At 39.7% G+C, this 13,484-nt stretch overlaps 1 protein-coding gene across 1 annotated transcript in view; it reads left to right on the top strand.

The window, feature by feature from the left end:
- Positions 1 to 11,377, top strand: part of cmtm7 (CKLF-like MARVEL transmembrane domain containing 7) — a 12,894-nt gene extending 1,517 nt beyond the window's left edge. The window contains exons 2-5 of the mRNA XM_079694806.1: positions 796 to 972; positions 2,162 to 2,260; positions 2,669 to 2,750; positions 3,192 to 11,377. Of these exons, the coding sequence (XP_079550932.1) occupies positions 796 to 972; positions 2,162 to 2,260; positions 2,669 to 2,750; positions 3,192 to 3,205 (372 nt within the window). The 3' untranslated portion in view covers positions 3,206 to 11,377. The remainder of the gene's footprint in view (positions 1 to 795; positions 973 to 2,161; positions 2,261 to 2,668; positions 2,751 to 3,191) is intronic.
- Positions 11,378 to 13,484: the final 2,107 nt, after the last annotated feature.

The raw sequence follows: 13,484 nt of genomic DNA, 5'->3' as shown, positions 1-13,484 counted from the left end.
GTTTACTTGCACATTTTAATACTAATAGTTCAGCTAAAAACTTTAATGTTGGACTGAATATTTCTACTTTTACTTAGTACATGTATAATATCTCAGTACTTCTTCCTTCTCTGCTGCTGAGTGTTAACGTGTTTACTAAAACATAATCATCTAGATCAAAGACAGCAGCAGTTTACTGAAGGAATGATATGTAATAGACACACACACACACACACACACACACACACACACACACACACACACACACACACACATACACACATACACATACACATACACACACACACACATACACATACACATACACACACACACACACACACACACATACACATACACATACACACACACACACACACACACACACACACACACACACACACACACACACACACAGGAGACAGCTCGACGATTGAAACTCAACAATTGTTTTTCTGAAGATTCAGCAGAATTGTATTTATTTATTTATTACAGGATAAAAAAACAAAAACTACTTCTTGTCATACTCTGGAAAGCACTTTGGACTGTGTCCAGCATGAAAGGCTATATAAATACAGTGTATTATGTGTGTGGTAACAATATAATAGTCATGTATCCTAGGAGGGGGGGGGGGCATGTAAATAGTAGCATGACCTTAAAGAAGTAGAAAGGCGTGGTGGCTGACCCGAACCCACCTTTGACCTTTAAACCACTTTTCTTTTCAATTCCCCGCATTCTGATATTTAACCCTGTGGTAAGGCTCCCTCCTGAACCTCTTTATGTTTCTCACGCCGCGCTGTGCTTCCCGTCCTGCAGGTGGCGCTGCTCGTGGCCTTCCTCTGTGTTCGCTGTGCGCGGGGCTGGCCCAGCTGGGCGGCCTTCCAGTTCTTCGAGGTGGTGTCGCTGTGGTTCTTCATCGCCTTCCTCCTCTTCTTCCTCATGCACCTGTTCCGGCTGCAGGCCAAGATGCCCTGCTTCAACTGGCCTCTGACGGTGAGAGCTCTTAGAAGCGCCTTTCTTTATTTCCATGAACACACACTTGAGGCTAATCTGACTTAATGCCACACACACTGTCCTGCTGCCACGGATATAAAATGTGCATTCATCCGCCGCTGAAAATAGTCCCAATAAAATGCGCTCCAGTGTTGATTTAATGAAGGAAAAGTGGATAGGAACCAGCAGGTGTTTGAAGGCATTGAAATGTTTCCTGAGCTCAAAGTCCACTCACTGCAAACTGAGAGGCTTTCTAAAGAAGATCAGACACATGCTGAAGGGGACATTTAAGAGTTTACACAACCAGATGTCTTTCATTTAACATATTCTTACCTTTCTAATAAAGCTTCAAATGTCATTTTATTTAAAGCAAGAGCATAGGATGCTTTGTTGTTAATAATAGTATTGGATGGATCTGCTCATATAGCTGCGTAGCTCTCTTTGTGTGAGGCAAAAGAAAAGAAACACTTTCTTAAAGCGCACTCAAATATGAAATGCAGAAATGAAACGACCGAACGTGGCGAACAGCAGTGAGTCGGAGTGAGAGAGTATATAATGATGGTATTTATATTGCACATGTTATATGGCAGAGAGTCAGGGTTCGAAGTATAATCTGAGCTTTATGGGGGTCTTTAAAACTAACGTGCACGCGTGCAAGCACACACACAGCAGCCCTCTACTAGCTACAAACTTAAATATGAAAAGGTTCAACTACGCACACATCTCGGCTCGCGCAGCACGCCCACAGGCATAGCTTGCCCACCTTGGAGGGGCAGCGCCGGCATAGTGTCTTCAAGAGAGGACACGATGCGTAGTTCTTTTGGGAAACATGTTTCTTTCAGCCTTTTTACCTCGTTAATGTAAATAATACTCATTACATTTACACATGCATTATTTGTGATTAAAATAACGGTTGTTGGTAATGTGTTAGCGAGCCCCACAGATGAGCTCAGACCCTCCTTATGGGAGCTCAACTCCCATTGGCTCCCACATAGCTCCAACCCTGCAGAGAGTGTGTAATGATGGTAATGGTATTTTGCACATAGTGGTGGTGTGGAAGTTCTCAGTTCTCCTTACTGAAGGGGGAGGAGTTATAGAGTTTGATGGGAGGAGAGACCTCCAGCAGACTGAATGCTGAGATGATGTTACGATGTGTTTGATGATGAGTCTTGTGCTCGCTGTGCTTCAGGAGTTCTTCCACTACTCGGTGGGGGTCATCCTCGTGTGCATCGCCTCTATCGTGGCGGCAGTGAAGGCGGGGGGGGTTTCTGCGCTGGTGGTGTCATCGGTACGACACACACACACACACACACACACACACACACACACACACACACACACACACACACACACACACACACACACACACACACACACACACACACACACACACACACACACACACCTTTTCATTCAAACAGCTGGAACTAAATGAGATAAACGGATGATGACGTGTGTGTGTGTGTGTGTGTGTGTGTGTGTGTGTGTGTGTGTGTGTGTGTGTGTGTGTGTGTGTGTGTGTGTGTGTGTGTGTGTGTGTGTGTGTGTGTGTGTGTGTGTGTGTGTGTGTGTGTGTGTGTGTGTGTGTGTGTGTGTGTGTGTGTGTGTGTGTGTGTGTGTGTGTGTGTGTGTGTGTGTGTGTGTGTGTGTGTGTGTGTGTGTGTGTGTGTGTGTGTGTGTGTGTGTGTGTGTTCAGGTGTTTGGCTTCATCGCCACGTTCCTGATGGCGGTCAGTTTGTGGACGACCTACACCGTGAGCTGCGGCCCTCACCAGACCGGTACCTCACCTTTAATATTTATCTCATTTCCTACTTCCTTTCATCCATCCTTGCTCTTTTACTTCCTTCCTTCCTTCTTTCTATCTTAGCCTCCATTCTAGCTTCCTTCCTTCCTACCTTTCTCCCATCTTTTTCTCTCTCTTAACTTTTTTTCTTTCTTACTATCTTACAATGCTTTCTTCCTTCCATCCTTCCTTTTCCCCATCCTTCCTTCTATCCTAACTATAACCCTCCCTTCCTTTCTTCTGTACTTGCTTCCTTTCGTCCATCATAACCTTTTTCCTTTCGTTCTTTCCTGCTTCCTATCTTTCAATTATTTTCCCTACAAACTTTCTTGTTTCCTTTTCCATTGCTTTTGGGTCCTTTCTACGTTCCATCATTTCATTGTATACTTCCTTCCTCCCTCGCCTCCTCCCCCCCCCCCCCCCCCCCCCCCTCCAGGTGCAGTAGTGTAAGCAGCATTTCATCTTGAAGAAACCAGACAGCTGTGTTTGCAGTTTGCTGTGTCCCGGTCCATTTTCTGCCTAGCAACCACCCGGATCATTCACCTGATTGGATCAGAATCATTCCTGCAGAGCTAATGGAACAGCGGATCCAGGACCAGCTGTCGTTTTCTACAAGCTGAAGCGTAAATATCCCGATCATCCCGATAGATACCCCGACAGGACGGCATTCTCAGTGTTCCTCAGAAACCCAGAATACATTTTGATTCCCTCTCTGACTTCAAAAGTCACATTTACATGTTAAAGGTGCTCAGTAATCATCAGTGTATTAATAGAATCAGTAACAACAAATGACACCGCGGTCCACCTTGTATCATCCTCACAACTACATTTCCCATCATGCCTGCTGCTTCCCGCCCTAAAGTCCCCTCTAAAAGCTAAACATGTAGTTTTTTAATGTTCCTTCCTTCCACCACCTGCTTTCAAAGATATAGAGAAGCTTTTGTAGGACAGTTGAAGCTGTGTTTGAGCTCTAATAGTCTAATAGGACAGTGCCGTCTTCCTGTTGTGTGCCATAAAACAATCACAACCTTTTCCCGCCAAAATACAAATCCAGCTGATTTCCCGCCAAAATCTCACAAGTCGAAGTTCAGCCTCGTCACGCGTCGCCATTTTGTTGCACTTTTTCTGGGGTTTACATTAAATAGCTTGAATTTCTCGATTCAAATAATTAAATCTTACTTTTAGTCTTCAGTAAAAAAAAAACACTCTGGACCACTCTTTTTTATACTCACTTTTCTTAAATGCTCATCACTCAAATGGTGCACAGTATAGCCCTGTTAGCCCACTATGCTAATGTTTGCTAGCACACTTTGGATGCTCGTTCTTCTGTGCTAACAATCATTAACAAGCTAACATTTTACAGAAAAATAACCTGCATGCTAAAACATTACTCAGGGGCTAATACTTAAGTGTGCTAAAAAACAACATACGATAGCATGCTAAAAAACTAATTCTGTGAATTGAAACAAAAGAAACATTAGCATGCTAACACAATGCAAACAAACAACACGGAAAAGTGCTTCACTTAAAAGAAATTAAAGCAATTCAAAGAAAATTCTGGTGATGGTTGATATTTCTGTTATAGTCAACAAATCCCATGTGCAGAACCAAACCAACAATGATTTAGTAAACAACAACAACAATTATCTTGCCTTCATTTAGCGACAAAAAAGGACGCTGCTGAAAATCGTTCCCAAAATAATGCAGATTTCCTTTAAGATTTAAGAGGAAACTATCTCACTCACACACACACACACACACACACACACACACACACACACACACACACACACACACACACACACACACACACACACACACACACACACACACACACACACACACACACACGTTTTAAGATGTTCTGCACATGAGGTTTTTTGGTAACAAGGAAAACAGAATACCACCAGTGATAATCCTCAAGCAGTGACCTGTTTGAAATGAAAGTGTGCCATTGATTTGAGATATTAACAACATGAACCAAACCGTCTTCCATCGGGGCGCGGCTCCCGTGATGCATCTCATAACTTCCTGTGGAAATCGATTTGCTGTTTACTTCGACAGCAGTTCAGAATCAAAGGACGGCATTTATTACAGTTTCTGTACAGAAGGCTGGCCGGTGTCTCTCACATTCGGGACAGACTGTCCTCGGTGCTCTTACAGAATACAACTGCTCGTCATTTCAATCCAAATTCACTCAAAATGTATCAGAAAGCACATCATTTCTTATTGACTGAAAAAAAGAGCCGTTTCCATATTAAACTCAAAAAGTTAAAACGATTTCTATGGAGCAAATGTTTGAGAAGGATTGTGGAAATCTGTTGGCACATATAAGTAAAATGTAAATGGCAACGTACACATGAATATTGAACTCTTGTGTACAGATGAATATAACGAGCTTATGCATGGCTTGTATAACATGGAGAATATTAACTGACTGCTAAAAAGATAAACAACAGATTAATAAATCAAACATTTAGATAAAAATCTACGCACAGATTTATAAAATATGTAAATGATCAAAACATGCATACAGATTAATAAAACATGCATGAGATGAATACACACATGGATTATAAAACATACTTCTAAATTGTACGACATAAAATGTATTTACGGTGGATTTTAAAAGTACATATTGATTAATGAATTGTATTTACAGATAAAGAACACATGAATGAATTGATTAAATGAATGCACAGATTATATGGAATACTGATTTAGATTTAAAGCACTCAATTATAGTTGTCCTTAAAAGGCTTTACAGGGATGTATTATTCGATTGTCCTTCTGACGACATAAGAGCGCATATACTATCGACTGGGGTCGGACAAAATAGTGAAAATTCAACAAATATCCGGTTTGATGCACTTAAGAGAAACAGAGGTCCCACTTCTCTGTTAAAGCACAACACGTCTCCAGATACCTCGGCTGGTCTCTACCCAACCCTCACACTTCGTAGTATTTTCACTATTCGTCTGACTTTGAAATAGTAATCCGTGCACAGATTTCCACGTCACATGACTCCCAGCTCCGTAGATTTCTGACCAATCAGAGGATCTGTGCCATTAAACCGAAGTTATGTTGACGGTACGACACGGTTTGCAGTTGTGGATTGAAATGCGGTTTATCTTTTAGTTCAACAAACATTTCTGACATGCTGAATATTTGATAGTTTATGTTTTAAAGCACACGGCTGCAGACTTTGAACGACTCTCTGATCATGTTCAATTAGCTTTTTGCTTGGCTACCCAATTCTCTCTCTATAATGACTGTTATTTTTAAAAGGCACGTGCATTACTGACACTAAAACAACATATGTTTCCAAGTTCTGAAAGTTAAATGTCTTTTAAACATTAGCTGCTTCTAGCTTCGTCTTAAATTAGCATAACATGTGGGAACTTGAATTAGAAATCTTTTAAAAAATATTCAATAATATGATGATCGTGACGTTCTAGTCAATGAAGTACGTACTGAAACGTTTTCATATTTAAAAAAAAAATATGCTAATTGTAGGATGTTTGCTGACTAAGTCTAGTTTGCTATCAACTGTTAGCATATTAGCAAAAGAGATCACTTGAATCCACTTGCTCTGAAGGGATGAAGTAAAAAAAAAACATGTATTTAATGTAAGTATTGGTAAGTAACAAGCTTGCATAACTTGGCCACTCAGTAAAAGTAGAGCTTTATTAACTGTAACAGAAGATATGTGGATTGGGAGAACTAAATTAGCACTGCTAACGCTAATCTTAACCTAGCTAAATCCTCCTTTGAGCTGAAAATGAGGTCAAACGTAGCTAACTAGCCTTAGCTAACTAGCCTTAGCTAACAAGCTATTTTAGTCTAACTTGGCACCACTGTTCATGATAACATTGCGCTTACTAAGCTAAACCTTTTCCTCGTTGTGTTTTAAACAGAAATCTATCTGTTAGCAGCGGAGAAATGTTTGTAGAATTCAAATTGATATGTAAATATGGCTGCTGGAAAACTGAGGCTGTGTTTGAGTGGGAAACTTTCTGATATTTCTTGCTTCAAAACTCTACAATTGTTGATCCACAGATAACTGCCTTACTGTTTATCAGATGCCAAAAATATGAGAGTAACATTTTGGACTTTGCACTGAATGTGTCCTCTTACATGCGTCCAAAGCAGCTCCGATTACAGAATGAAGGATTGATGTCTAATCTGACTTAGAATCGAGTGTTTCTCTTTGACTCTGCCCATGTTAAAGGTTTACTGGTGAATTATAACGGATTTAAATAGAGCTTATTGCCTAACTTGTGGTGCGTTCCCTACAGCCCGACACACTGTGTGATGGCAGCGGTCTGACAGAATAACAACTTCACACTGTGAGATTAGTAATATCACATTTTGGTTGAACCACGACCGATAATGCTATGAATGTAAATACAAATGCTACATTTTGAACCCAAAAACTGAGCAGTGAAAACAAATTATTTAAATAAAAGCTGACCTGATTCAATTGCTCTTTTCAATTCACGTAACATGACCTCGTTAATTTGACTGAGACCACAAACCATAACCCTAAACTACGTTGTCTTCCTGCCACCATTTGCATTTTAAAACGTGAGCAGATTTACTTTTCTCAACTTTTTACAATTTTAGGAAAGTTTGAAAGTTGAAGGAACAAAGCTTCACTGCCTTTCTATAGTTTGGTTTTATGATTACCTGTTCATCGGTGCTAGTTTACCAAATGTGGGTTGATAAAGCGAACAACAACATATTTCATAATTAGAGATTACATCTTTTGTAAGGCTCTCAATAGATCAGGGTTAGGTGAAAACCTCCGGGGAGCAAAGGCCGATCAGAGCCACTTTATTCCAGTTTATAGAAGTCTATGAGAAAATGACCCGAATGCTCTCTTGATTTATTACCTAACGTTTTCCTGATGAGTTTATAGTCTCAATCTCTAGTTTCAAGTATTCTTCAACACAGCATGATGTTCATTTAGTCAATAATGGGGTAAAATACACGATAAGGCAGCCGATGCTTTAGGGCGGGGCTAGCTGTGATTGACAGGTTGCTGCCACACTCTTGGCACTTGAAGTTTTCACTTCCTGAAACGTCATTTTGGTCACCTGAAAATATCTTGTTCAGCGTGTCATGGCCTGGCTCTTGGCCGTAACAAAAGCGTGGAAAGGACAAGATATTAAAAATATATATTTATTACAATAACCCAATGTTAATCAAAACTAACATAAAGGCAAAAGCATAAACGAAGTGGCTGCTCTCCCAAAACAGGTCCTCCGCGGAGAGAGACATCGAGCCTCTGGGTCAGGCCTTTTACTCCTCCGGTACCGGCAGCCAGGTGTCCTCAATCAACGCTGACACAGACAAAGGGAGAACATTAAAGGGCCGCACACACACAACAGGAGATAGCAAAGCAGGGGTCGTCACAAGCGGCCAAAAAACAATATGGAAAATGCTAAAAAAATCAAAACTAAAAGGCTTTACAACGAAAGACCACGCCCTTTTGTTGATTACAGGCTTTGATCAGACGTACATTTTATGCTGTAACCCCACTGGATAAACAAGCCACAATCTGCTCGCAATACAATCAGATGTTACACAACCATATTACACTGAATACAATTTGCTCTGATTCGGGTCCCAGAGTCACATCTTGTCTCCTAAATATCTCAACAGGCGTCTTAAAGCTAGTGGAAGTATCTCACAGTGTGATCTTAAAACACCGTTTTGGATTTACCGCCAAAAGATCTCACCTCGTCTTCCCTCACGATCGTCAGCTTTTACCCGAGGCCGCCCAGAATCACACAGTGTGTACACGGGGGTTTCCAGTTCGACACCATAGTCACACCTATTTCAAAGCTGTTTTCTACAAAGCTTTACATTGCTGAGTTTCACTTTCAGATATTGATGTTGCTTTCTGGTCCCAGATGTTCACATGCTGTGTATTTGCTGCTTCACTGTACTGTATTTACATTTTGGTCTGGACCAGTTTGACATTTGAAGGATTTATTTTATATTATAGATGCACTGATAAAATGTAAAATGCTGATACCATGTTTGACACTCTTGATTTGTATAATCAGGACCCTGCATTTGTTTAAAACCACTGGACACAAAGACATGAGACCTTTTGAGATTTTAGTCAGCGTGCTTTGATTTGTTTTTAAGATTTTTTGTATTTTTATTGTGTAACTTTTGATATACCAGGTTTTTCCATCAGTGTCTGCCCACGATCCAGTTTTGGTATTGAATTCGGATATTTTTTTTATTGGTGCATCCTTCATTTTATATATTGCTGCCTGGAGGTTTTGTCTGGAACCAGAATGAATCAGAGTGTTGCTCCTCAGATGAAGAATTACTGTGACTATCAAAGACGATTAGCACACACACTTTGATCCGTGATTCCTTCTGGCTCCAGGCCGGACAGAAGCAGACTGTTTACATTATTTATTTTCTGCATGTTTGTATTTTCTGATGCTTTATGATGCCATCTGTTCTCACTGATGCAAAGTGACCCTGTGAGGCGGTGAGTCCACTGGGAGATCCAGAAGGCTGAACTGGTTTGAAATGTGATGGGTAAAGATCCCGGACTATCATGAGGCGTTGTCTGGGATGGGATGGACATTTCACAGTAATCCAGTTTTTCAGATGGGTGTAAAGTTTGAAGAAAGGATTTACTCTCCATACAAACACTGGGAAACATACTGCTTCAAAAACAAGTCGAAAATAATCTGTTTTCACTTGAAATAAGTCGAACGACCTGCCAATAGAACAAGTGAACATTTGCTTTCTTCAAATAAGAAGGGATGTTTAGATACATCAGATCTTGTTATTAGATGGAGAACTCATTTTGAACAATATTTTACCAGAATCAGGAAATGTTGTGTTACAATATAAGCAGCAAATGCTCAAAAGTTGTCTGTGTTCTGATGTTAGTTGGTAAATTTCCAATAAATATGTGAAAAAAAACAATTTCATCTGAGATACAACTCAAAATAAGATTCTTTGACTTAACAAGATGATGCATTGTCTAAAAACAAGACCTGATGTCTCACTGCAGTGTTACTTCTGAAGTTATTGTGTCGTATGTCAGGTGTTAAGATATATTCTGACTAGATATTCGACAAATATACTCGGCAAGATTTAGAGTTTTTGTAGTGAATAACGTTAAACTAGAGATGGTGTGGGATGTCTTTTTTTATTCTCTATGCTTTGTACTTTATAAGAAGGAATTTGTACAAGTTTCAGGTTAAATGAAGGCTTGTTTAGTCTCTTAAAGTTTGAGTTATTTATCTACCTTGATACAATACGATGGGATGGTGAGAAACAACATTTCGACCCCCCTTTCTGTAAAACAAAAATTGATGAATTAACAATAAAGTTGACTTGGACTTTGATACGTCCATCCATCTTCTACCGCTGATCCGGTGTCGGATGTGTGCTGTAGTGATGACGTGTTTCTAGGACCATTGAACAAACATTTGACCTGTGATTCGACGGAGTGTCATTTCAGGATTGATTAGTCTAACCTTATGAAATTGTCGGACCCTTGATCTACGATTTCATGGTTATCATTCATATCGCCGTTCAGGAGACGATGTTAATATGTTATTCTGGTCATAAGTGGACGATACATTAATGCTAAAGTTCCATATCGATGCTGTTCTGGAACTTTTGATCGTATCAGAATCGGTTGAAGTAGGGTTACACGTACGAGGAATTTGCTTTGGTATAAGTGGTGCATACAGAGACACAGAAAGTAGAATACATAATCACGTTATCTTCCGATGTTCTCTTAGCTCTATCGTCTAAGAACTCTATCGTCCAGTTCTTCAACAATGAGCTAAGACATTCAAAATAAATTGATGAAATGATATCTGCCGGGATAGATCGCGTGATACCGTAGAAAGTTCCAGAACAGATATTGAATAGACCCTTATGTGAGAATGTTTCGTCAACTTTCCAAAAGTCATCGAAAGGAAAGATAGGAATCAAGAAAGAAATACCGTGCAGTCGTTCAATTTAGGATTTGAATGGAAGAGAAGTAAATGTGTTTTTGTTTTGTTACTTTCTTACTTTACACCCATCCAACGTCACGTTACACACCTTGAACGTTGTGAAGAAGAGTGTGTACTTGACAAACTTTACAAACCTCTATGTGACGGGAATGTCCGGATTCTGTGAGATGTCAGTCCACTTTTCTAGATCAGTGCTACCGGCAGATCAGCTAAAACATGAACCAAAATGGTGGTTCAAACCGGAAGAGCCCAGTGGACTCCTGAGTGTTCAGATTATTTTGGTTTTTCTCCAAAGTGCCTTAATGTTCTGTTGCTGTAAAGATCGGGTCATTAACCTGCCGTGTGCAAGCTAATGGGCCGACTTTGTTTCAGTGAGGAAACAGAAAAACTGAAGACAATGAAACCAATTTAAAATGTTGAGGTTTGTGACGGTGAGGGGGGGGAGAAATGAAGTGATTTTATTTAGTTTTAAAAAGAGAAAATATGTCCACAGTATTATTATAATCACAAAGAGCTCACATGACTTGTGTTGTTTTTCTACATTTTTTAAAAGTTTGTTTGGACTACAAGTTGTAGTTTGTTGCATGTTGTAAATTAAAGGCTCATTGCACCATTTCCGTGTCACGATGATTTCAAGTTTGTGTAAAATGCAATCAATGTCAAATAAGAACATTATTGTAACTGTACTTTAAACAGCGCTTCATCCAGACACCTACAGGCAGACTTTAAGGGCTTTTAAAACATCTAACCCTCAGTAGACTCACTATAAAACCCAATCAGACATTTCCTCCATCTATTTCCCCTTGTTGCAATTCTGTTTTCATACACACACACACACACACACACACACACACACACACACACCACCATAAACACACCACCATAAACAGAGTATTCTGATTCTGAACATGTTCTCTTGCTTTTGTCCAGAAAGAAAACGACGAATATAAAATGTGTGTGTCAGCGAGGTGATTCCTGCAGCAGCTGATGCATCCTGCAGCTGATTAAACGCTGTTTCTGTCGACCTGCTAGCACCTGAGGCTGCTGCAAAGCATGCTGGGAAACAACACTGTTGATTGGCTTCAGTCGGGGAACAAAGCTCAGTCTTTTTCTTAACGAGACGTTGCTCTGCCACACCGAGTGAGTGTGAAATTGACTCACACACACTGTACACACATACACACTTAAGTCACATTTGGGGACGCACATCTTTACACCCCCCCTTAGGGGACACCACTTTCTGAAGTGGTTAGAGAGATGTTGGTAAGTGGAAAGTATTACCGTGAGTGCCCACATTATCAAAATCACTTGAAATTTTAGTTTAAAATAACTTTTGTCCAACCAGAATTAAACCTTCATATTGGGGACAAATCATTTAAATGCCCTTTTTGGGGACTCCAGATATACACAAATACAAAAACTGATAATAGTGACTTCTACATGAACATGCATTTTTTGTTATACAAGACAAAGTACAAATACATACAGTTGAGGGAGCAATGGGGGCTCGGTGCCTTGCTCGAGGGCGGTGAACTGACACCTTCAGTCCAATCCGTGTTTTTTTAAGTTATTATTTTGAAGAGTTTCTCTTTGGTCATGATATTAATGAACACATTATTTAGAGATGTTTTGAAAAGTCATAATTGTTGCCATTTATCATCAATAATCCGTTCATTTCATATATGATACTGAAAAGGCCTTAGTCATAACAGGTACTTTTACTTTTACTTTTCAGTCAGATTTTGAATGCAGGACTTTTACTCGTAAGAGACCATTTTTACACTTTTTTTTAATATTTATGCATTTGCTTCTTTATTTGAATTTAAAATATGCTATATGTATTTATACCATTTTGGTCCGATCAAGACGTGAACCGGCAATTATGGGAAATTGTAAAACATCTGAAGTTGCTCAACCTTTTCCTTCTTTTGGCTAGCGCAGTTATTGTTTCCCCACAAGCAGAACACCTTCAATTAGCTTTTATGCAAAGTTCCCATCCACGTTCTCTTCACTCTCGTTAATTAACACTTTAGTTTAGAGTCGATAAACATGAATAATTTAAAGGTACTGGCCCTTTAAATCTGTGCCCCCCCCCCCTCTTCCTGCTGCTTATAGTTTATTTCTATTAATGAGTCTCATCAATGATCAAATGAACTCTCTGTCCGCTTCTCTCCTGTTTCTAATGCTCAAAAAATAGAGAATAATTAACGTTAAACTACATATTTGTGTGTGTGTGTGTGTGTGTGTGTGTGTGTGTGTGTGTGTGTGTGTGTGTGTGTGTGTGTGTGTGTGTGTGTGTGTGTGTGTGTGTGTGTGTGTGTGTGTGTGTGTGTGTGTGTGTGTGCAGGGCATGATGGGACATCTGACTCACTTCCCCCTCGAGCTCACTTCATGAGGGGAAATATTTCCTCTAAAAACAAACATGACTTAAGGAGCTGTGTTTAAGTCTTTATTCACACTGCTAACAAACTTTATCCAACTCATTGCTTCAGTTTATTTTATAAAATAAGATTAGAAGAAGACAAGGAAAGTAAAAATGCTCAAATATAAAAAAATCTTTGTCTCTTTCTTCTTATTATTACTAATGTACTTTTTCTATCCACTGTAGTTAAGGTTAATAACAGTTTCATATAAATACCCAATGGCTCTACGGTAAGACATGTAGATTATTAGAAGTAGAAACACACAGACATAAAGATAACATCCCATAATGTACAGTG

The sequence above is a fragment of the Notothenia rossii genome, assembly GCF_949606895.1.
Source record: "Notothenia rossii genome assembly, chromosome: 7".
Lineage (NCBI taxonomy): Eukaryota > Metazoa > Chordata > Actinopteri > Perciformes > Nototheniidae > Notothenia > Notothenia rossii.
This window is presented reverse-complemented; position numbering and strand designations above follow the sequence as displayed.